The 25561-nt window shown below is 43.5% G+C and overlaps 1 protein-coding gene across 1 annotated transcript; it reads right to left on the bottom strand.

The window, feature by feature from the left end:
• Positions 1 to 565: 565 nt before the first annotated feature.
• On the bottom strand, positions 566 to 22582 carry ITPRIP (inositol 1,4,5-trisphosphate receptor interacting protein). The gene is made up of 2 exons (XM_081863427.1): positions 22323 to 22582; positions 566 to 2477 (listed from the first exon to the last, which is right to left on the bottom strand). The coding sequence occupies exon 2, from the start codon at positions 2462 to 2464 to the stop codon at positions 815 to 817; it is 1650 nt and encodes a 549-aa protein (XP_081719553.1). The 5' UTR covers positions 2465 to 2477; positions 22323 to 22582; the 3' UTR covers positions 566 to 814.
• Between the last annotated feature and the right edge of the window lie 2979 nt (positions 22583 to 25561).

The following is a 25561-nucleotide window of genomic DNA, read 5'->3' as shown; positions in this document are numbered from 1 at the left end:
CATAACCTCAGATCCCTGGCACCAAGGTAATGATCTGTTTAGGCCAGTGGTTAATCTAACAGTTCTGGAAAATATTCTTGCCAGTTAGGTCTGGTGCTATTGGAGAGAAATACAAAAAAGGAATTTTAGTGGTGTGTCAAGTCTTAAAAGTAATAGTAGCTGGAAATGTAGACAAGGCATGCTCAAATACCCTGCATGATGCTTGCATCATTGGATGGCTTTATGTAGGTATTACCATTGGTTCATAGATATGAATATATTTCACTGGAGGTGGACAGAAATTCTAGATCCTCTCCAGGGGCTCAGGGTGTGAAAGTATGTAGAGGCTATCTAGATAGTTGCAGGAAGCTCTACTGAACTGGTATTTCTGCAACCTATTTCTGCATTTGCTTAATAGTTTAGGACAAAATAAAAGAATTCCCTTCACAGTGGATGATTGATCATTTGTGAAGTACAGGGCTGTACATCTATAACCAATTTTCAAACTATGTTTTCTCTCCTACAAGAACTCCTTTTGCAGAGCTGTCACCATCTCCATCTTCACATAAACAAACCACACAGACTCTACCAAATCCCAAGGTCTGTAATGTCAATATAGGAATAAATTAGACACCTCCTTTGCTTCAACTATTTACAACAAACTTTATACACAACAGTTTAAACGTTAGAAGCTGCATAAATATCAGCCAACAACATTGGGAAGAAAATGAGAAAAGTATCTCCATTCTACCAATCTTTGGAGTTATGTGAGCATATAAAGCAGTTTGCTCCCAATGGGGGAGATCTGTTCATATTGTAATTCTCAGAGATTTGGCTACAGGGGTTCTTTATGTAGTGAGGTCACTCGTCCATTGGGAACATGCATGGCATATTCATTTATTAAAGCTGCTGTGTTCTTTAGCATCTCATGAAACGTGTCCATAGTCTTTCTGTAAGCGTCTCGTTGCAATACAAAGTGGCGGAAAAGGTTTAGAGGTTCTGCCTTTTGGAACTCTATGGGGATACCCAGTTCATACGGCAGGTGCCTGTTCCCAACGAAAAAGTGGTAAAGCCTCTTTTCCTGCAAGCTTTTCTCTAAAAATCTGAGCATGTCTTGCAGCCTGGCTCGCAGCTGCGTAGAAGCCCAGTCTGCACAAGGAAGCGTCTGTAGTAAATGTAGCATCACTGTTTTCAAGTGGTAGTTTGTAAGGCTGCCTGTTCCTGTTAGACTGCACTGCTTTCCATGAAGGAAGGACAGAATCTGGAGGCAGCTGAGGTGGCAGGAGTTGGCAGGCAGAGTTTTGGAAATAAACTGGATGTATCTCTTCTCATATACTGCAAACGTGAGAAGCCAGTGAATGCTGGAAGAGGGGTCCTCTGCCAGGCTATTGCATGGGAAATGGGAGATGAAATATACATCAGAATCAGCATATTGTACCACCGGGGTGAGGTTGAAAGTAATGGTCTTTCCAGATCGAAACTTGATTTTTAGAGCCCCAGGCGCATCCAGGAGATTGAAAGTGAGGTTGAACTCGTACTTGTGTGAAATTTTGTTCCATGCCTTAGTAAGCGCAAGCTGGAACCACGTCATAACCTGGTCAGAATCAAGGTATCGAGTGTCCTTGTAACAAAGGAGGTCCTCCATATGTTGGTTCTGCCTAGCTTGGTTCATTTTGCTGTGAAGAAGACACAGCAGGTCTTCCCCGAGCTTAGTCTTGTCGCAGATACATCCTGTTGAGTTCTCATCCGCCCGCAAGATCTTTATCATCCCATAACCCTGTTTGTCTGGGGAGACGGTTTCTTCCGAACACCAGCTTTCTAACTGGAAACAATATGGCTCCGGAGGGGTAAAAGGGACAATGAAGTCACAAGCTAAGGGCTTGTGAGCTCTCCAGTTCTCATACATGCTCCCCACTCCTATGGATTCTTCTACTTCCATGTCTGCATCTCGGTTACACACACTTCTCAGGGCTTCCAGCAAGTCATCTGCAAAGCCTTCCACAAGCTCTCGGTTTCTGGCGATATCACCGGTCACAACCTGGAGGCATTTTTCATAGAAGTTGGCCAATGTGGCATTGTCTGGCAGGACGACTCCCTTGAGCGCTTTCCCAAGGACACTAATTTCATCCTCCTCATTGGCATAATTCTGCCAAGTCCCTTCCTTGTAGTCCTGCCGCCAGAACTCAATCAGAAGGAAAACCACCATGGACAAAGCAGTCCAGAAATTCCAAGAGAGGGGATTGTGATTGTATTGCTCCTCTGTCTCTGCAGCCTTCACTGAAGGCTTTGTTAAGGTCTCCTGCATGGCAATCTCCTGCTCCAGTTTAAGCTGCTCCAGCCTCAGGTTCTCCTCCCGCTCTTTCATCTTCTGGATGACTTCCTGTGTGTTTTCAAGAACAGTGACATTTTCCTTTGGAAAGAGGAGCGGATGGTTGACGATAGCTGTGATAACCACCAGGCACACCCGGAAGATTCCCGCTGGCATGGCAAAAACTTTCCTGTGAGGAAGAGGTAGAGAAACAGTCAGTTGTGTTTAGATCTGCACATGCACACAAGGAAATCAGATGAATTCTCGGCTTAGTGGATAAAAACAAACGAACAGGAACACAAGAAATATCTGCGAACTTTCAGATACAGGGTTGTATTCAATGTGGTGATAGCGCTAAGATTCTGTCTGTGCAAAGATTTCTTCCCTGCCCGCCCCCTAACTCTGTGCTGGGGTTTCCTCTAGAGCAGGCACCCCCAAACTCGGTCCTCCAGATGTTTTGGGACTACAATTCCCATCACCCTGACCACTGGTCCTGTTAGCTAGGGATCATGGGAGTTGTAGTCCCAAAACATCTGGAGGGCTGAGTTTGGGGGTGCCTGCTCTAGAGTGCTGTGGTCCATAGGATGCTCTGTTCCTTGAAGTCAGACAGTATCAGAAGCTGTCCCTGCAGCCACCATCATGGCGCCATAGTGATTCCTGGGATCCCATAAAAGACCTAGATACTGCTGTTGCAGGATTCTATTTGAGGAGGAGTTCTGCTCATGGTGTAGCACATATCATGTCATCACTGTATGGCAATAGCACGGAGCCCAAAGTGTGTGGGGAGAGGGGATCTAAAGACCAAGCTCCATGGCAGGTATAGAAATTAGTCATGTGATGGAAGAAGTCACAGGTAAGTGGTGGCTGCCACATGCAGCCCACCCCAAATAGACATCCTGCATAATGTGAACAGTGAGAGGAAGCAGCTGCCAGTAGCCTATAATTATTCCCTTCTAGCCTGTAAATGAATGTGATTCAAAGATTTGCCCCTCTGCAGTATCCGAGCACACCAGCTTAACTAATAAGAACAATCCATGCCATGTCTACTCAGTAAGTCCTACTGAATTCAATGTAGTCTACAGGTAGATGGGGTTAGGATCCCAGCCTTTATCTTTTAGATGAAGTCTCTTTTGTTTTGCAAATTGATTTCCCATCTAGGTGTCCTTATATGTTTAGCAGCCTGTGCACACACCCCAAAAAACCCGAGAGTGAGACAAGGGTTTTGCACTTAAGGGAGACAGATGCAAAAAAATAATGAAGAATGTAGATGTAGATGCAAACACAGATAAAAACTTTAGGAAAAATGTAATGAGAAAGGAGCGAGGATCAGGAAAGATTGTAGTTGCACTGTTGACATCACTGCAGGAACCGTTATTCGCATATCCCTCTAAAGCAGTGTTTCTCAGCCTTGGGTCCCCAGATGTTGTTGGACTACTACTCCCATCATCCATGACCACTGGTCCTGCTAGCTATGGATGACGGGGAGTTGTAGTCCAATAACAGCTGGGGACCCAAGGTTGAGAAAGGCCTAAACCAGTCTTCCCCAACCTGGTGCCTATCTCACCCTATAAAGCAATCAATATACAAGAAATTTTTTGCTACTTTAGCAATAAAGAAGCTCAGTATTCCCACAACAGAGCACACCACAATCATGAGGAAAGAGAACATGGATGCTGTCCAGAGATTTTTAAGAGGATGGGTGTGAGAAGCCAGGTAAGGAGCCCCTCTGTCCAGTGACACATTTTCATCACTAGGTAGCATCAACTGGCTTGGTTTCACTGCGGGGCTACGGCATAGCCACCCCTTTGTAATTCTAAGACTGGATCTTTCACTACCTTACCGGCTACCACCTTGCCCTCAATCCTGGCAGTTAGTTACCATAGCAACCAGATTGGGTATGGCCGTAAAGCAAGGCCTTTCTTTATTTACAAGTGAATCACATACATATGACAGAGGAGTAAAAACCTTCCCAACTATAGGCTACTGCTGAAGCACCACATTCACTTTTGTCAGTTGAAAACATATCAATATCATTGGCAATATCGTCAACAACACTTCATTAATGGGGGCTTTTACACAATTAAACTGTTTGTCCATCTATCTAACATGGGAGTTGACCCTACCACGGTTGAGTATGCTTTTGATTGGTGGTGGTGGGGTGGTTAAAAACTCACTGGAAGATGGATCAATAGTTTATTGCTGTTTCTCCCCGAGATGCTGGAGTCCGTATAGGTGATGCAGTGTAATGGTATATGCACTCCAGATTAAAAATAGGGTAGAGTGACCTTTTCAAAAGCAGAACCATCCATCTACTCTTACACGGCACAAGAGAATACATGAGATAAATGCTGCCCTTCCAATCTGTCTTGTCTACAGGCTGAGAAGAACAGTACTAGCTCAATCCCCACTGTAGCGACAATACAAATGCTATCGGATGGACAGAAGGACAATAGATTACAGCCATTTGAACACATAGGATCTTGACTTCTTTGTCAAAACTCACGATTAGCAAAACTGGATGTGCAAAGTAAGGGCAGGCGTACGAGTCCCTTGGCTCAACCTCATCTTAGCAAACATTTTAGGGTTGCTCCAGTCTTGCTGTGTAGGTAAGGACAGTGAACCATCTATCTTGTTATTTCTCTGCTTTCAATGATAGCATTAAAAAGAACACCCCTAGATCCATCACCAGAGCACACAGATATCAGCACAAATCCTGCAACTGGTTTGAGAAGAGCAAAGTGAAATGGTATTATTTCTTCCTGTCTCACCCTTTCCTAGGTGACATCCTCACATCCTTGTTACAAGTGCAGCACAATTAATTATTTTTTATCAGGTTGGATCTGCAGCAGCAGACGTTCACATGGTCGTCATTTGCTCATTATTAGAAAATTGTCATTTTCTCCAGCACACCACTCTCCAAAGGGAAAGCTAAACCTCATCAAACACAGACGCTCTAAAAGCAAGAACACAACCACAAAAACCACACAAAAATCTGCCAGATTTTTTTATTAAGTGCTGCTGGTGGACAACACCCTGCACAGTGTGGATTCAACCCACCACCCATGATTGATGATAACCCTGGAGGGGGTAGATAAACCTGTTTCTGCAGTCCCTGATAGAGAAAAACCAGATTTACTAGCTACAAGACTGAATTCTGTTTGGTGAATCAGAAACTGCAAAGGTCTAGTCATGACTTGATGTATGACTTGATGCCTATTGAAAAAGAAGTATTCAGGCCTCTGCCTCGAGGATCTTGCAGCTTTTGATAATAATGGGGAAGAGTGATGGGAGTGCAGGAAGGGTAACGAGAAATTGATCCGATGCAATTGCAGGTGTTTTAGACTTCATTATGGTAGTAGTGGGAATGAATTAAGCGGCCATGCTACACTTTTCATGGAAGAGGTGGGCTTTGAGGACAGATCTGAAGGAAGGGCACTATGCAGATGTTCTGAGAGGGAGGTTGCCAAAAAGGTGGCTTGAAAATGCAGGCAACTTTTGAGTGGCTCCAAGTTGGGTAGAGGCCCAGGATTTTTATATGCCCCAAAGCCAAGCATTTAGAAACACTGGAAACGCAAGGCGCTTCCTTCAGTTTCAAGAGAGTGGTGTGCAAGTTCTATTACGTACAATGGAATTTCATGAAAGTCCAACTTAAAGTCACTCCAAAAGAAGATACTGGGAGCACACTGAATCATTTGCCCAAGTACATGCACAGTACAGCTATCTGAAAGGAAACATATGGAGATCTGCACAGATCCTCCTAATGCATTCCTAATTATTATTACAGTATAATTACAAGATAATGGTATAATCTTAGAAGGAGCATGGCTGTGACTGCCATGAAGGGACCCTAAACTTCTGGATTTGCCACTACACTATGGGTGGAAGAGTTGGAAGGAGTGACAATCAATGGGAAAGGGCTTATTGAGAGACAAGGGCAGAAAGATCAGGTGGGGGAAGCTGGCAGAGGATCATGAAAATGAGGACAAACAGTTTCTGCGATTCCAAGAGGGGCTTAGAAGCCAGCATAGGGGTGTTGCAAGGGGTATACGGTGAGAGAAGCAAAGGGTTATTGAGCATATAGAACCAGGTCTGCCCCAATATATTTAGTTGCCTGAAGCCAGGAAAAAAATCCCCCTCTGCTAAGACAAATACTTTAGAATGAGGGTAGCCAACTTGGTGCCCTCCAGTTGTTTTGGACTTCATCTCTAATCAGCCTCCAGTCAGCATAGCTAACGTCCACGGATGGACATTACAGTCCAAAACATCTAGAGGACATCAGGTTAACTACCTCCCCTTTCAAAAGTCTTGATGCACCATTCAAACACCAAACACCTTCCTTCATATATTTCCTCGCTATACCCTGCTGCATAGCAGAAGCAGCCCTGCACAGAACATATTTCCTACAAGGAATAGCCAAGAGTATTAGGGCTGCTTTGTTTAGCAGAGACAATGGGAGAGGACCATGAGTGGTCTAAAAAAAAAAGTGGTTGTTATCTTAAACTCTTAGATAATACTTCAATTAGAAGGCATCCATATAAAATTAAATATATCCTATTTAACTAAAAAAAAAGGAGGAAATAGTTATTTTCCAAACCTAAATCCCACCGAGGTTGTTTAAAAATAAGCTACAAGGTGCCTTCATCCGTTTGCAAGAGATCTTCAGGAAGTGCCACAGAGTTCCTTTTTTGGCTCTGTATTTTTAGAGAACAGCTTGTATATTTTGAGATTCAAATATAGCATGGCGCGTTGCCAGCGACGGGGCTTTGGTCTTGAAACACTAACTACAGGCGCCTCTGACATGGAAGTGAGCAGGGAAGACGCTTGACAGCAATAAGATAAGAGGTGGTCTCATTAGGGGCATGCCCTAGTCCCCTACTTGATCAAATGGGCATGGCTTCTTCTACAGTCAACTGGAGGCCACAGTTCATAACAAAAGGGTGATTTAAAATTGGTTCAGCAGGGCATAATACAGAGACAGAAGGGGGGGACCAACAAGCAGATTTTATATGAAGTATGTGTGCATGACATCCAGTGGCGTAGCGTGGGTTATCAGCACCCGGGGCAAGGCAAGTAATTTGCGCCCCCTAACCCATGGATTTGCGCCCCCTAACCCGTGGATTTGCGCCCCCTAACCCCCAGATGTTGCGCCCGGTGCGGCCGGCCCCCCCTGCACCCCCCACGCTACGCCACTGTGGCAGACCAAGGTGACTGAATTTATGGGACTGGCAGAGATGACCGGCAGAATTCGTGACCAGAGGAGAGAGACAGTGGAAGAGGACTGGAAAAAAATTAAAATTTATCTTAAGAACTGTTGTAAAATTTCGGAATGCTAAGATGTCAAGGGGTATGATGCAGAGAATTACAGCTGTTAAAATTTAAGTTTAAGAAAATTTTAAAGAAAATTAAACATAAAAATGGATGAAGGATTGCTAAAAAAATTTAAAACAAGGATGCAGTGAAGGGGAGGTATGGGGAAGTCGTGCTATGTTTGTTTGTGTTGTGTTTTGTTTATTCTTTTTTCATGTTGTAAAACCAATAAAAATTATTATAAAAAACAACAACAGAGTGCTTAAATGACTCAGGACTGTAATACCTCAGAGTCCATCTTTCCCTTAACCTGGACCTTGCAAGCATCATTTGAGGCCTTCAAGTTCCCCCCTCCACGAGAGGTCCATAGGATGGCAACATGAGAATGGGCCTTTTCCGTGGTGGCTCCCTTTGTGGAATGCTCTTAGGGATTCTCACCTGGCACTTTCGTTACATATCTTTAAAATGTTGCTCTACAGCCAGGCCTTTGGCTGACTGAACCATCCATAGCCTTTTAAATGAGTTTGGGGGTATTGTTTATTAATATCATGTTGGGCAATTTGTGTTTTTATGGGCTTGTTGGGTGAAAGGCAGTATATAAATGTAATTTTTAAAAAGAAATGGGAGTGCAGCTGCATTCAGGACAGTCAACTGTCCAATTCTCAAGCACCAGAACCAGCAACCCCTAGTAGCTCCATCCTGCCAAGATTCAAACTCAGTTTATTTCCCCTCAGCCATCTCACCAGATGGTGAAATAAAGCTGGGTGTCATCAGCCTTCTCATGGCACCTTGTGGCCCCACCACTTTCCTGAGGGCTGCCCCACACCTGGTGTTGGCTCTCTTTAAAGTTGTGCACTCACTTTGGGACCAAACCCCACTGAGGACAGGGGGACCTCCGTTCCAAGCTGTACATCCACAAGGTCAAGCTGTAACCTAAAGAAGTTTCAGACTGATGTGCAAATATTCCTTAAGCCAGTGGTTCTCAACCTGTGGGTCCCCACCCAGATGTTGTTGGACTACAACTCCCACCACCCCTGAGGTCTGGCCTTGCTAGCTAGGGGTGATGGGAGTTGTAGTCTAACAACATCTGGGGACCCACAGGTTGAGAAAGGCTACCTTAAGCTGTTTTAAAACCTAGTAAACGAAACGAAAAATAAAAATTCTAACCCTCCAGCTCCAGATCAATGTAATTCATGGGAAAACATAAATTTAGGCAGTTGGCTATATTATATTCCGGAAGCAATGGTCTCACAGGGACCCATCGTTAATTTATTACAGCTAATCCTTCATTTGCTTCGGCGTGGAGCAAAGCAGAGCACGTTCGCCTGCGCCTGGGGATCCTTCTGCGGCTTATTTGGCAGAGTGGCGTCCTGGACCTCCAAGGCTCCAGAGTCTTGCCCTGTGCCGCTCCATAGCCTCAATTCTGAGGCCGCAGCGCTCTCCGATCTCCGCGAGGTCAGTTCTCCGGCTGCTTTGCAGCCTCGCCGCGCCCGCTCGGAGCCGCGTTCCAAGAGCCTCATCCAGAAAAGTTGAGACTCACCCTCCACTGCTATGCTCATGCGGTGCTTTCCTTCTCCGGGAGAACCGCCAAACAAGCCCCTTCGGGCGCGCGGGAGGAGCGAGCCGCCCGCTTTCCCGCCCTCGCCGGCCTCCTGGGGCGCACGCAGCGCTCGCGCCCTCCGCAGCCCGCCCAAACGCGTGCCAATGCCGGGCGACGCGCAGGGCTTCTAGCGGCAAGCGAGTGTGCGCGCAGAAGGCGGCGCCTGAGGCGAGGTGGCGCGGGGCGGCGTCCTGCTCTCCCGCCCCGTTTCTGGGCTGCCTCCTCCGAGCCGGCAGGGCGACTTCCTGCTCTTAGTGCTCGGACAGGATTGGGGAAGCACCTGCAGCGCGCCGCCGAGAGGGTGCAGCTTGCCGGGCTTGAAGCGTCGCAAGGAGCCTGGGCTGGGGAGCGCGCAGCCTCGTCCCTTCCTTCGCAGCCTGGTAGGGGCAGAGAGCTCCGAGTGCGCCCCCAAAAATGTTGCGCCCGGTGCGGCTGGCACCCCTTGCACCCCCCACGCTACGCCACTGATGACATCTATTTCTATGTATAAATGCTACATGGAAAACAGGCAACAGCACTAACATGCTCCTTTCAAAGCAAGGCTGTGCAATCTAACAAGTTTTCTGGGAACTGGTGGGAAGAGATGCCACAAGCCAAGATCATAGCAAGACCTGCATGCCTTGAAGGTTTTTCCTTAAGAGACCTGACATTTTGGTGAGAAGCAAGCTATGTTGGTTGATCTTAGTGCTCCAGCAGCATTCACCTCGGGGCTGAAAGGTGTGGCCGCGCTTCTTGCGTATGTGAGATTAGATGCATAACAACCATAATCCTGGCCCTGACAAACACACAAAGCTTTTATTAATATTTAGACATGCTTTCCCACCCTACCTGTGCACACCAGTTGGTTAGCAACATCAGATGGAACAAGGGCGTCACCAACACCACTTTGCATGTCTACTTCAATGGGTAGTGTAGAGGGAAGAAAGAAAAAAGAGCAGAGCAGCTCTGACATAAACCCTTCAGGGGGTGTTTACCTGGCTTCTGTTACCGAGTGATTAAACTGCTTCGCTTTCATTGTGCTGCCAATTATGGAAGAGGAAAATGCCTTCTGGACTTGTTTGAGCCCATAAAGATAGAAGCCAAGGTTCCCCAACTTCCCTTCTCCCAGATTTTCATTACCCCCACAAAGTTAGTAAAAAATATATTAAAATGTATTTTTATTAAAGATTTCTTGGTTTACAAAAGTATGTGGAATGTCTCTTTTTTCAAATTACATTTTCTACAGATCAGTTTCATTTGTTGAGACATTAGTGTTACATTAGGAAGAAAAGGTGGAAAGAGGTGGAGGGGTGTGTGTGGCTAACCGGATCCAAAACAACCACCCACCCCACCACAACCAATCACAAATGAACAACCACACCGCAGGCCAACACCCAACCTCTCTCAGCACTGAAGGAACACAAGCGAATAGCAAAGAGAACCTGCACAAGCGACGCTGACACAAAACCCCTCACGTACATTATGTAAAATAGAAACATCGCCACCCGACCTCACCCACAAAGTTAGTGATGAACTCAATAGAGGCAACTCACTTTGGGAGGAGCAAGATTTGCAGGAAACTCAAACATAGGGATAAGCTCCTCGAAAGAGGTTCTGAACACTCTTCTGTTTAGCACCAAAAATGCTATTTCCTTCTGTGACATTTCAATGCAGCAGATTCTTGTAGGAATGTGGCTCTGGTTGGGATGCTAAACAGGGTGAACGTTTATTTAATTTTTATTTTACTTACGAGAAACTGCAAACACTTCTGAGCTGTGGACACTTTGGAGGTGAGGAGAAGGAGAAGACTCATGCATGAAGCGTTAAATTATGGTTTAGCGTTACAAATGAATCAGGCCGATCTGTCTTGACAAACTGTATCTCACACACGTTTTAAAACCTTGTTAAAGGAATGGCTAAACAAGGAGAGTAAAACTTTATATATAGGCAGTTGTTTCAATTACACCTGCTGTCTCTTCAAAGCTCTTGCTATAATAATGGATTATCTATGAATTCTAGCGATACCCGCTATCATGAGACAGCTTATGTGATGTGATGAAAGTTTTAAAAGATTAGGACACTCCACCTTAGAAAGATGATCAGCAAGGAAGATTGTTACACATAAGAGAGTAAAGGGTACAGAGGCTACAGCAAAGGAAAAGCAATTTATATTTTTGTGGTCTCTAAGCATGCCTGCAACAATGGCATTCACTCTTGGTGGTGTTCAAATGCTGAGTTTAAAATTATTCAGCTAATGCTGTATGGTCTAATACAAGGTTTTACTTTAAAATCAAAGCAAAATGCCTGTGCGTACTGCCAAAGGTTAACTATTTAGCTGATTCTGCCTTGAAGAGGGATTTGTGATAAGATTTTATCCCTGTATTAACTGATGATAGGGCGGGGGTGAAATGGGGAGGTCGTTTCATCACACAAGCATAAACGCTTGTGCTGAGAGAACAATCTCCTTAGAATGATATTGAATTCCACCCACATCTTTTTAAAAGTAGCAAATATTACCTGAATATTTCCTTGTACTCTCCTTTGTGTTTCTTACATATCCTGATTCTTAGTTTCTCTGGCCATGTTTTCTAGGGACTCAGCTATACAGTGGCAAATAAAACGTTTTAGGTGTGTTGTAAAGAGCAATATACAAATGTGACACTAGATGGCGATGGTGAGCTATGGCAAATTCAATACATTTTCCAAAACGTTTTTTAAAAAAGAATTTTCACAGCGTTTTTGGTGTTCCACCAAGATTGTAGGCTATCTAGGATTGCCACTGCCACAGCATACATAGTGTTCCTATGTCTTTAACAGCAGGCCACTATGCAGAAATAAAGAAAAGGAAGCTTTTCGTATCACATTATCTCTATGGCCAGGAACATCTTTGCCAATTTCATTTCTGATGTCAGCAACGGTGCCAGCGGGATTTTCAAAAATTAACTTCTATGGAGTATCTGATCTCAGAAGAGTCCACCACAGGAAGGTCCATCCTGGTTGCTTAGGAGAAAGGAAAAGCAAAATATGGAGATTCCAAAGAGTAGAAAAGAAGAAAGAAGCAGGAAAACTGCACTCAAGAGGAGCAGATAGCAACACCAGGGGTTCCTATCACCTGCTGTCTAAACAACAGTTCTGCCTTTATTTATTGGTTAAAAACACTAAAAGGCAGGCTCATCTCACAGAAATTTCTTAGAAGGGTAGATGCACATTTGGCTTCAAATGGAGTCTGGGGGTCCTGTTGGCTATGGGCCCAGTGCATCAGTACTTCCTCTACTAGCCTTTTGGGTGTCAGACTAGACCTGGGGATGAATCAGAAGAAAAATGTGAAATGCCCATTTCTGCCTCCCACTATGAACACTCTTTTTGATGGGTCCTGTGCTACCTATGCCAAAAATGGCAATAATGAGGTGATTGCCCTTCCCCATCAATGTGGCTTTTTAAGCTACCAATTAGGAATAGGTACACAGTAGATCGGACATCTCCAGATAGCTTTGTGGAGATTCAAAAGAAAACTTTAGTTTTGCCATGTATCTCAAAACACTGCCACTGATCACAAATACTAGGAACATCCTGCTTTTGCCAGAGAAGTCAGTCACATGGGCAGGACTGGCCACTCTTTCCAGCATACATGCTGATAACTTTTGGAAAGGACCTCCCTTTCAATTATTAAGGGTAAATAATTTTCATGGAAATCCTGACGTTTTTCCTGTGTGATGTTCAAAGTGGCTCCTCCTTTACCAGAGCACAAATGCCTGGCAAGCCAAATGGAGACAAGGTCAAGTATTTGTTCCTTCAGAAAACAATAGGAGTGACATATTGTTTAACAGCCTAAGGACATTTCCTGTACAAGGCAAACAGAAGCAGTGTAGTATTCCTGAAGCGAGGATGATCCACTTTTTCTCCTGAAAAATAGCTGAACAAAATTGCACAACCAAAGTTATTCTCAACCAGTTTTATCTGAAACCTAGCATCCTGTTCTAAATTGTCTTTAAAAGTATGCTGTACTGAAGAAGATCTTAGCACCCAGCCAAATCTAATTCAGCACCTCTCAGTCGTGAGGTTTTACAGGCACAACTACTGTACATGCATCAAAAATGACATTCTTCTTTTTTCATTTATTGCTTGAGGACTGTGCTACAATATGATGAAAGTTGCTCTGGTTTCAACAAGAAGCTTAAAAGCAGCATCAGCAGCAGTTCATTTGATCACATTGCCTCATGACAATTGCTTTTAGGGACTCCCTAAAATAACAATGCCTGTGAAAAGGGGCCAGACGCAATAACAATCCTAGTCAATACAAGCACTACACATAGTTTTTGACATTTCTTCCTTCCACTGGCCAGATGTGTTCCTATCAGCAAGGGAACAATACGTAAGACCCAGGACCAGCAGATCTCACAAGATTCTCATACAACAATTTTTTTGTAGTATTTCAATAGGACTAAAAATCCCTATATATCCAATAGGAAAACTGGGCTGGGTTGCTTCTGCGCACAAACAATGTACTGGGTTATTATTGTATAATTATTGCCAGGCTTTAAGTGATTTTTCTCTTGGTCAGTAAGGCAAATACCTTTATTCAAATCAGCTGCTTCTGGAACCAATCCAGTTGCTCTACTGAAATATTTGCCCAGTTACCTATTTGTCACATGAGTCATTCTTGCCACTTTTGTCATTTTTTGAAAGAAGAGAGGCAGTCCTACTCCATTTGTTTTATGGACTGAAACAAAGGTAGGGCTGAATGGGTAACCCTGTATGCCTGGATGTCCTGCTTCCAGCAGTAACTATGGTTTCCTTTATACAACCACTTGCCATTCTCCTTTCTCCTTTCAGCATTTATATCTATCATCTATCATCTATCTATCTATCTATCTATCTATCTATCTATCTATCTATCATCTATCTATATCTATCTATCATAATCTATCTATCTATCATCTATCTATCATCTATATCTATCTAATCTATCATATCCCAACTTTCTTTCATCATGGAACTCAAGGCTGGACAGGTGTGTTTCCAGGGCAGTCTACCATCTAGGAATTGACCAGCCAGATCTAGACCTGATTTGCTTCAGCAAAGTAGCTGCATCATGTGCTCTCGGATCATGCCTTGGAACAGGAAGTTGTCAAAACAAAAGGAGGAAGTGGAGAAAACTTGGCAGAAAGTGGTGAGAATGCATGGTGACAAAATGCACTCCTGGACCAAAAGCTTCCCCACTTGGACACTCGCCAATTACTAAAAAAAGGACAAGAATTAGATCTAGGTATGAAAGTAAACAAGAGCTCAAATGTTTCCTCATCCTCCAGGCAACTTAAGAGAAGTCTTGTTTGTACCACTAGGGATATGCAGTCATTTACAGGCTGCGTGGTCAGAACATGGGCATTCACAGCAGCTTACAACATCTATATCAAATCACAGATAAAAAGGGCTGAACGCTCAGGCATCTCTGTTCAATAGCAGCTCCAAAGCCAACAACATAACTGCTACAGACAGGGTTGCCATACGTCCAGACATACCCAGAATACTGTGGTCGAAGGCACCCCAAAAAAACCCTTGTATGTCCAGATTTTCACTTTTTGAAACAAGATCCCTTTCCATTTATCAGATGATGAAAAAGATTTAATGCCAGGAATTCAATGGTTGATTAGGAATGTTAAGGAAAATCTCAGGGTGAAAAGATACTCAACAGCCCAGCTTACCCTGGAATTTTCCTTAACAGAAATAAAGATATTATTATTATTATTATTATTATTATTATTATTAAACAGTGCCCATAAGAAACTCTAAAGCTATAAAGTGTGATATCATTTAAAGTGTGAAAAGACTAGCAGGCTGTATGACCATACCTTAATAACCTCATGTTTTCAACCATTTACAGCTGATTTGCTCAATTGTGTTGCTTCTAGTTTTATTTTACTTGGTCACTGGACAGTGTCAGAAGACACTGCTTTAAGCCTTTTAAAAGGTACTCCTTCTCTAGTCCTTTTGATTTATATCCAGGTAGAAGAATAAATTAAAGCTCTTGCTATAGATTTTGAAGATGAGACAGAATTTTTAGAAATGCATCAGAATGTCACCATATTTCCCTTTTTATGTCAAAGCCCTTGAAGGGACCAAAAGCATACTCCAGAAACTGACCTCTCCAATTTAAATTGTCAAGGGTCTTGCCATAAATGAAAGACAGACGCCCATAAGTGACTGCAATGATGGGAAATAGTTCGTGTGAAATCAATAGTTCACTTCTGATGGACATTTGCTTTTCCTTTCCTGTTTGTAAGAGATGAAGAAAGTGAAAGCCCCTTATGAACAATGAATTTGCCAGTAGTAAAGATGCTAAAATAAAATATGTACAGTGGTACTTCTGGTTAAGTACTTAATTCGTTCCGGAGGTCCGTTCTTAATCTGAAACTGTTCTTAACCTGAAGCACCACTTTAGCTAATGGGGCCTCCTACTGCTGCCGCGCCGCCAAAGCACAATTTCTGTTCTCATCCTGAAGCAAAGTTCTTAACCTGAAGCACTATTTCTGGGTTAGCGGAGTCTGTAACCTGAAGCGTATGTAACCCGAGGTACCACTGTACTGTTAACACCACATGCAGTTTCCAGAAGGAGAGCTGAATTTCTGCATCACATACATTTAAACAGAAGCAGAGAATAAGGAGTACAAGAATATACAGGTGTGGTGACTCACCAAAGCATTTCACCCACTTTCATTGCAAAGTGAAGAATGTCAATATAACTTTCTTGCTTTCTTTCTATAAAGATTTATATACCGCTGCATCATGAAAATATATCACAGCAGTCCACAACAATATAAAAACATAAAACCAAACAATTCCCTAATAAAAAGTTTAAAAGAAGTTAAAAGCAGTAAGAAATTATGGGAGCTGCAGTGCAACAACTGAAGAGGCACTGTGCAGAGGTGCACCTTGGGTGCCCCGATATTACCAGAAACTTTAGATCCGTCTATAATTTAAATTTAGGTAAATATCACTCACCCTCTTCTTTCTAGAAGCAGCAGAAAATATTAGAAGGGCCATGCCATGTGTCTCCATGGCAGATCCACCAAATACAAGGCAACTGGCCAACACATTACTCATCTGAGACACGTCTGTGGTGAGCAAAAATGGTTGCTTGGTTTGTAACCAGGAGGCAACAAAGATCTTCTTCTCCCATTAGAAGGCTAATTTGCAGCACCATGGAAATGATGCATCATGACTCTCACAGTGACACAGAGACTCTCTCCATGTCTATACCTTCTCTTTAGAAATGATAATACTGTTCCAGATGTCAAAAAGCAGAGTTGGACAGTTTTCCAGTTAAGAGAAGGGTGGATAAAAATCAATGACTTTAATTTTTTTTAAAATTTAAATTTTTAAAAATTTAAATTTTTAAAAATTAAATTTTAAAAATTTAAATTGGATTTTTAAAATAAAATGCTTTTGGAGGAAAAATCTTTCTAAATATAGTTTTCTATTTAAGTTACATTACAGTCCAAAGGCTATTCCTCAGGAAATAAGGATTTGTTTTAAGTTTTTCATGTGTGTTAAAACTCAGTCTAATTTTTCTTAAAACAACAACCGTTTAACCACATCAGTTAACAAACATGGATACATATGCTATAATGTTATTGTTTTAGTTAAATAAATTGTTTAAATTGTTATTAAGGAAATGATTATTTTTCTCCTATCCAAAAAGTACAGCGGAAAAGTGGCCCAAATATAAACAGTTAACTTATTAAACCTCACGATAATTTCATAATTATCTGTCTATGTATTTCTAATAGTATAACCAAATCAATAATTTTTGATACAACTGTAAAACTATTCTGACTTTTAGAAGACATCTGAAGGCAGCCCTGTTTAGAGAAGCTTTTAATGTTTAATAGACTATTGTATATTAATATTCTGTTGGAAGCTGCCCAGAGTGGCTGGGGAAACCCAGCCAGATGGGTGGGGTATAATTATTATTATTATTATTATTATTATTATTCCAAAAATGAAACCTTCATCTGGTTGTAAATATTAAGATTATACCAGCAAGAATGAGTCTTACTGTTAAAAAATGCTTTAAATAAAGTCTTACTGACTAGTGATTTAAACCAAGTCTTACTGACTAGTAATTTAAATTGTGTTTTATATCAATTTGATTTAAATCAAATCCACCCTGGTTAAGAGTCTGAATCAAAGACCAGGAGCAGGGGGAGAACCCATCTGTAAGGATATGACTATGGGTGGAATTCAACATAGCGCTAAGGAGCTCATGGCATATCTCCCTGCTCCCTCTCTGCCCCAAGTGCTCTTCTGGAGGTACTCCCAACCATCCTGATTTGGGGAGTGTGTGGAGAAAGGGAGGAAAGCCCCATTGCACTAGCAGGGCACTTTATGTTGGCTTTTGCTAGCACAACTTAGTTGAATTCAACGCCACACTTTAAAGGCAGGAGTGGATAACCTTTCTGGCTCCATGGGCCAGATGCTTATCAGGATTGGTCTTAGGGGTCAAATCTGACAGGTGGGTATGGGCATCAACCTGCCAATCACATCTCACATGACTGAAGAAGAAGAGTCTGGATTTGATATCCCGCTTTATCACTACCCTAAGGAGTCTCAAAGTGGCTAACATTCTCCTTTCCCTTCCTCCTCCACAACAAATACTCTGTGAGGTGAGTGGGGCTAAGAGACTTCAAAGAAGTGTGACTAGCCCAAGGTCACCCAGCAGCTGCATGTGGAGGAGCAGAGACGTGAACCCGGTTCCCCAGATTACAAGACTACCACTCTTAATCACTACACCACACTGGCTCTCAGGTTGTTCATCCCATCCACTTGTCAAAATCCCTTGTGGGGTTCCCAAGTGCCAGGCACTGCTGAGCCCACCTTAAGCTCCCAATTATTCCTGCCCTTATCTGCCCCAGATCTGACATAACGTAAAGTGTGAGGAGGATGAATGTGGCTCTCCCAAAACAGCCTCATGGGCCAAGTTTAGCCTGTGAGCCGGAGGCTCCACACCCCTCCTTTAAGGGCACTACCCATATCAAATTTAGAGGTCAGCCCCAAGCAAGAGGCAGAGCTAGAAGCCAGAGGAAGTAGCCAAAGGAAAGAAGCCCTGTTGTACACAGTTATTTAATAAAACTTCTTGCTTGGTACATTTGAGCTCCTCTTCACTGAACAGAGAACATCCAGGAAGCTGAGCTGCAACCTTTCACTGATTAATAGGTTGCATTATTTGATGAATGAGTGTCCCCAATTAATTGGGCGAAACATTTACAAAATCTCCCCGTATTGCTTCATTGTAGTACAAGGGTTGGTAATAATTGCAGAGGGCAGGAAGGAGGCTTTCCCCTTTCACTCCCACACAGTATCAGATACCCACTTCTAAAATGCTGCCTTCTGTGATACATGCATACCTCATTTAAAAACAAAGAAAGCACTCCTTTTCCTCAATACTATAATTTTAATCACGTGCTAACTTGTGCAGATTTAATACATTTAATCAACAAATTAAATCAATGAAGATGTCTTTGATCAGGTGAAAGCCCTAGCAGGAAGTAATGTTATCTTACCCCTTTCATGAGGGTAGACATCTTGATAGCCAAACACTTCACACGATTAGAGCATCTGGCAGGCCTAAGGGTATTTTTGCCATCCAGATGCCCTCCAGCTGTTTTGAAGTACAGTTCCTGCCAGCCACAACCAATACATGCAGTAGGTGGCAGGAATGAACAAAGCTATATAATCATGTTCAAACCAGGTTTGCCTGCAACCATTTTCTGCCTTTTGCATGAGCTGTTACCTGTCCTATTACTGAAGATGGAAGAGTTTTGGTTGTTTGTCCTGACAAGGTGCAGATTCTGCCAACTGTGTCTATTAAATGGTTTGGGGAGACTGGTCCAAATACCTGTTTCTGCAGAATCTGAACTTTAGGTTGCTGATCTTTATCCTCAGGAAGATAGTAATTCTCAATGAAGAAAAGATTTTGCTGAGTTTTTAGGAGGCCCCTATTCGCCTTTCAAAGCTACACTTCCCTTTAACAGTCAATCCTGTTTCCTAGGGAACTCTGGACATTGTAGCTTTTTGAGGGGAATTGGTGTTGCCTAACAACTCTCAGCACCCATAACACACTACACTTCCCAGAATTCCAGGGGGCATGGGGCAGCCATGACTGTTTAAAGTGGTATACTGTAATACAGTGGTACCTCACGTTACGAACTGAATTCGTTCCAGAGGTCCGTTCTTAACCTGAAACCATTCTTAACCTGAGGTGCGCTTTCGCTAATGGGACCTTCTGCTGCCACTGCACCACCACCGCACGATTTCCGTTCTCATCCTGGGGCAAAGTTCATAACCCGAGGTAACTACTTCCGGGTTAGCGGAATTTGTAACCCGAAGCGTTTGTAACCCGAGGTACTACTGTACAGGTTACATATGCTTCAGGTTACAGACTTCGCTAACCTAGAAATGTTACCTCGGGTTAAGAACTTTGCTTCAGGATGAGAACAAAAATCGTGCTCTGGCGGCACGGCAACAGCGGGAGGCCCCATTAGCCCATAAAATGGTGCTTCAGGTTAAGAACAGTTTCAGGTTAAGAACGGACCTCCAGAACGAATTAAGTATGTAACCAGAGGTACCACTGTATTGCTTTTCATGTATATTGCAGAAGGGGCCAAGACGAGTCATCTCTACATGTATGCAAATGTTTACATAAACTTGCAAAACAGCAGCAATCCACAACTCAAAATATTTTCTTTAAAACTGTCCATAGTGCTGAAGAAGTTGGTACAAACTGCACTAGACTACTGCCAATTGGACTGCAACATGTGCCTCAGAAAGGTGTCACACGGTTGACAGAAGTAGACATGGTTAACATGCATATTATTCAAAGTTTACACCAGTTCCACTAAGTTAATGTTGTGCAAGGTTTCAAATATGTGGTTCTTTTCCTCATGTATCTGTTGTTGGTTGCACATTGCTCCATTCTTTCCCATTTACCTCACATCCTGCTTCTCTGTGGGCCAGGGCTTTTGCTTATACAGCTGAGCTGGCACCTACTGCTTCTGGCAGCACGTGGGCCAGGGATCCTCATACACAGCTGCATCCCTGCCCATGCCACACCCAAATTGTGCCAGCTCCCGACCTAGAACTGGAATGTCTACCTTTCAGGAGCACTCCGCTATCAAAAACATAAATGGAAACTATGCAGCTGGGCATAAATTTTGTGACTTTATGGTCACACACACAGTTACAGGCAAGCATTTTGTTGCACGTACTGTATATAATACAGGCACCCCCCCCATCTTTTCTCAGAGTTTCTTCAGGTATGTTTTTCAGTTCAGCAGTGAGTGGGTCAAGCCAAATATGCAAAATTTAGTGTAATATTTCATTGAGCCCCTTCTTTGCTTACCTTAGGGGCTAGTTTCCTCTAATTTCTGCTGCTAATGTTTCTATCCACCAATAATCATAATGCTTTTGCAAGCACTAGTTGTGCTGCTGGCCAGCGGAAGAACTACGCTGGAAATTATATTTAAACCATCAGCATCCCTCCCCCACACCAGTGGCCAAGCAGATAATTTTGGGAAGCCCACAAGGATGGCCTAAACGCAAGAGCACTCTCGCATTGTTGCTCCCTTGCATCCCAGGGTATGCTGCCTCTGATTGCAGAGGCCACCCGTGACTAGTAGTTATTGAGACTTCATACTCCAGTCCCCTTCTAGTTAGAAGTAGCAATGTATTATCCAAAGCAGAAGAATTAAATGAGTCTGGTAGCCCATCCCTATGAATATTTACTCAGAAACAAGTGCTACTGAGCTGTGCTGCTCACTTCCAAATAAGTGTATGCAGGATTGCTGCCCAAGTCTTTCAAGTTATTAAATGCCCTCCCCAGGGAGGCTTACCTGCTGCTTTTTAAAACCGTTTTCAGCACCAGGTGAAAACCATTCAATTCTCATAGGCTCTGTTACATCTGTACACTCTTAATCCTCCAAATTGTAGATGATCTGTGCTCTCTTAGTAACACAGTGCATCTTCTTATATTTTTTTCCTTGATGCCACTGACATGTTTATGTTACTTGTTATTGTTTTATTGATTGTAATTGCATTGTAATGGTTTGTTGTCTTAAGTCAGCCAGAAGCCAGTTCTATTGGGCAGCTTATAATTACTGTAAATAAATTAGTTCCAAGCATTAGGTCCTTATAGTACCTACCTGATAAGAAGCTAGATTGGATATGAACAGTCCCTACTGCAGGTCTGATGGATAGAACAAAGTCAGTGTTATTTAACTCATACATCCTTTATTCTTTGTCCCGTGTTATCTGAAGAATGTTATATCATTTACTGCGTGATGGCAGCCCTTACTTTCTGAATAAGCAAATCAAAGGCTACATGGCTGGGAAGCCAAGAAACTAACAAGTCAATGACATGTTCAAGGCCTTGATCGTAAGCACACCCATGGGTGTATCTTTCCCCCCCAATAAAAATCCATAGCAAACGGGGGGGGGGGGTAAAGACCTTTTGTTGGGGGGGGGCACAGAACCGCAAACAAAAATCCTGGCTATGCCCATGAGCACATCTCTTTAATATTAAGTGAAGCAGAAGTCAGTAGGGCTTACTGTTAAGCAAATCCATTTAGTACAACCCAGGCCTGTGTGCAAAAATAAAAGGATGCGCATACAGCAGCAAGCTACAAAAACGAAGTTATTTTCGTGGGGGAAGTGCAGGGTTTGGGACAGAGACTATGTCTTTAAATGGTGCTTTTTCTTCCCTGCCCTGCTTGATGCGCCTCTTCCGCTCTCATTTCTCAAGAAACTAAGAAACATGTTGCCCTGCTCGCTACAAGCCCAACTTCCCTCTTGTTAAGGCCACATCGCGCATACCTCTCGCAGACCCTCGGAGCAGCAGCTCCGCCTTGCTCGCCCTTCTTCACCAGGAGGCGACCTCCGGGGGCTGCGCGCAGCAGAAGGGGAGGGCGGAAGCGGGCAAGGCGAGGGGGGAAGACTCGCACCCCCCGGTCGACGAAGATGGAGGTGCCTCCTCGACACGGGCTCAGACCTGGAACCGCGTTTTCAGACACAAAGACACACGCGCGCGCGCGCACCAAAGCAATATATGGCATGGCCACCTTTTGGTGGCAGAATGTGCTAAAACTTCCTACTTACAGCGTCCTGCAAACTTCTTGTATAACCCTAAACGGTTAACGCGGATCTCTTTGCCCGCGTCCTTTCCTACGCCGGACTTTTTCACGCGGATTTCATGCTGGATAAGTTCAGGCGGACAAAGGGCTCAGTCGGAGCTCCTTCCCGTTTCTCTCGGCATCCTCCCCGCTCGTTCCTACGAAGCTGGCGTTACTACGACGATCACTTTCTAACTTACTCATTTCCTGGCGGCCGCTGTTTTTCGTTCTGACAACCACCGCCCCCCCCCCCGCCCTCCCACGCGCACAACTTTTGGTCGAGTCCCGGGACGCCCTTAAGGTGGAAAGCAAGAGAAAACTTTAAAAAAAATAAAACCAGCGCTCTCAGCCTTTGGCGATCACAGCAGAAACTCGCGGAGGGGTGAAGAAATCGCGGACGCCCTTAAATTCCGCTTGTTGTGCAAGACGCGAGGAAAGGGGAAAAGCAACGACGCAACAACTTTCCGGAGTTTGCTCCTCGTGGCTTGCAATATATATGAAATACAGAGCGAGAACTGAAGCAACTCCCGTTGCTACCTCTATATAGGCTGTGTTTTCACACACCCTATTAAAAATTCAGAAACTCGCTTTCTTTCTTTACTTTTTTTTCTTTTTTGGTAAAATCGGCTTGCCAATCTCTATATTCGAGTCTGCTCGATAATAGTCAATTGCCGGTGCCAAGAATTTGGACGTTATAAATGCAGGTTCAAATACCCGCGGGCCTTGCTTTGGTGAAATTACTACCGTGCAGCCTGCTCTTCCCTACCCTCCAGGGTGGTTGTGAGCTCCCAACACTTCAAGCTCCTTGGGAGGAGAGTGAAGAAACAAATGAGAAAAGCATTTTAAACAATTTAAAGTAGATATTAAATGTTAATATGCAACAGCGTTTGTTTGGCAGACGGTGCAGGAGGCTGGATTCAAGTGTCACGTGTGCCTGGAACTTGCTACCTGTGGGCAGGTCATCCTTTCTCAGACTCTCTCCTCCCCCCCCCCCCCCATCTGTGAAAGAAGACATAATAATGGACAAAAGAGATAAGGACCACACTTTGCATATGAACAGCCTGATCCTGCCTAAGGCCATTGGACTCAAAGGGTTTAGGTGTGCTTAACTCTTCATAGGATTGGGCTTCTTAAGCTATGATTGATGGCTACTTGCCAAGATGGCTGCATTTCACCTCCACTCCCACAACTCTGAATGCCAGTTGCTGGGCTGCACAGGTTGGGCAGAGTGCTGTTGGTGTCATGTTCAGCTTGCAGGCTTCCTGGCTGGCCATGATGAGAACAGGATGCTGGACTCTTATTACTTATAAAGTGGTACCTCAGGTTAAGAACTTAATTCGTTCTGGAGGTCTGTTCTTAACCTGAAACTGTTCTTAACCTGAAGCGCCACTTTAGCTAATGGGGCCTCCTGCTGCCGCTGCGCAGCTGCTGCACCATTTCTGTTCTCATCCTGAAGCAAAATTCTTGACCCGAGGTACTATTTCTGGGTTAGCGGAGTCTGTAACCTGAAGCGTATGTAACCTGAAGTGTATGTAATCCGAGGTACCACTGTACATGCAGCAGGTGTAGATTGGTACCCATGTCATTTTATTTTAGATTTCAAGCTTGTGGGCTGATTGTATGTAAGCCACTCTGGGAGCTTTTTTGGCTGAAGAGTGAGGTACAGATGCTCTAGATTAATAATAATAAGTTAGGCTTGAAATGAGCATTCTCTTAAAACCAATAGTATCGGTTGTAATGCATGTGTGTGTTTTTTTCAGTTTGCAAAAAGAGGTTGCTCTAGCACCAGAGCACTTGTTCCATTGGCTTTGGTTGCCTTGATGTACAGGCTACAAGAAGGGTGGCATCTATACATCCGATTCTACATTCTACTACATTGTACTTATGGGGCTGGGGAATTAGAGAGAGGAGTTATACTTAACTTTCAAGGTTGCTAAAGATGCTTTGCTGCCAGGGCCGGATTTAGGTTTGATGAGGCCCTAAGCTACTGAAGGTAATGGAGCCCTTTATATGTCCAGCTGTCCTTTGTCAACAACAAATTGTTACTGTTTTTAGTGTGCTGAATATATGCTATATGGTAATTTATGGACCTAATAGGTATCTAAAGCCATTTGCACATCACAAAATATGTATTTTATCAAAGTAATTGTTGAACTGAAATAAGTATATTAATAGTGAAATAAATACCAGTGATACTTTAGGGAGCAGGCTAGCTGGTGGGGCCCATTACTTACATCATAGGAGCCTACACAGCACAAAACACTGTTGCTGTATGTAGGTTTTATTTTATTTGTTTTTTATCTTATATTTTGGAAGTGTACATTCAGGTTTTATTCCTTTACATTTTTGGGGGGCCCCAAGAGAGTGTGGCCCTAAGCTATAGCTTGTTTAGTTTATACATAAATCCAGCACTGTTTGCAGTCCACTTAGGAAGTTACGCGGCATAAGCTGATCTTGCATCAAATGTACTATTGGGAAGAATGGAGACTCCAGTTATCTGGACATGCCAGTTCTACTTGATGCACTCTGCCTAGTACAGTATACTCCTTGTACTACCAAACCAGTACGAAATGTTGAGAGTAGAACACACTGTTCATTTTGTATCACTGACTGACACATCAAAGAGAAGCATTTCTCCTACAGCTTGGCACAGTCATGTCCAGGGTAGAGAAGGAGATCCAACCAGAACTATATAGTCTCATAGAACCAAGCCAATCTGTTTTAATGCCTGTTGCTTTCCCCTCTGTTGCATTTGACTATTCTCACACACCTAACGGGGAGCATGATCTGTTGGAATATTAATATTGTTAACCTTTCCATCTAAAAGTCCTTCTAAAGGGCAGCACATTTGGGACATTTATTCTCAGATGGGGATCCCCCCCCCTCCCAAATTTCATCCAGTCAGCATAATCATACCTTCAGTCCTGAACCCTTCTTGATGCTTCTTGTCCCCACTGGAAACCATGAAGGGCAAGCATGCAAACATTCACTTACACCTTACGCTAGCCACCACCTTCCCCACCAGCCATGGGTTCCTTTGGGGTAGGTTTTCATACTGGCAGAAGGGAAGGCCACTACCAGCTGCTCTCCAAGCTATAAACCCTCATCAAGTTTCCCAGCCCTGCCTGCATTGTACAGATTTGTTCTACAGGTATCTAGAGCTAATGGTGCTCAAACACACTGAAGTCTGTGGCATTAGGTAGGTGCACATAACTCAGCATTAGT

The sequence above is a fragment of the Podarcis erhardii genome, assembly GCF_964252035.2.
Source record: "Podarcis erhardii genome assembly, chromosome: 5".
Classification (NCBI taxonomy): Eukaryota; Metazoa; Chordata; class Lepidosauria; order Squamata; family Lacertidae; genus Podarcis; species Podarcis erhardii.
The sequence above is the reverse complement of the archived record's forward strand: the minus strand, read 5'-3'. Positions and strand labels throughout refer to the sequence as shown.

What these genes read in the sequence shown, in the direction of transcription:
- ITPRIP (XM_081863427.1), bottom strand. Translation starts at nt 2,464, where the DNA reads ATGCCAGCGGGAATCTTCCGGGTGTGCCTGGTGGTTATCACAGCTATC.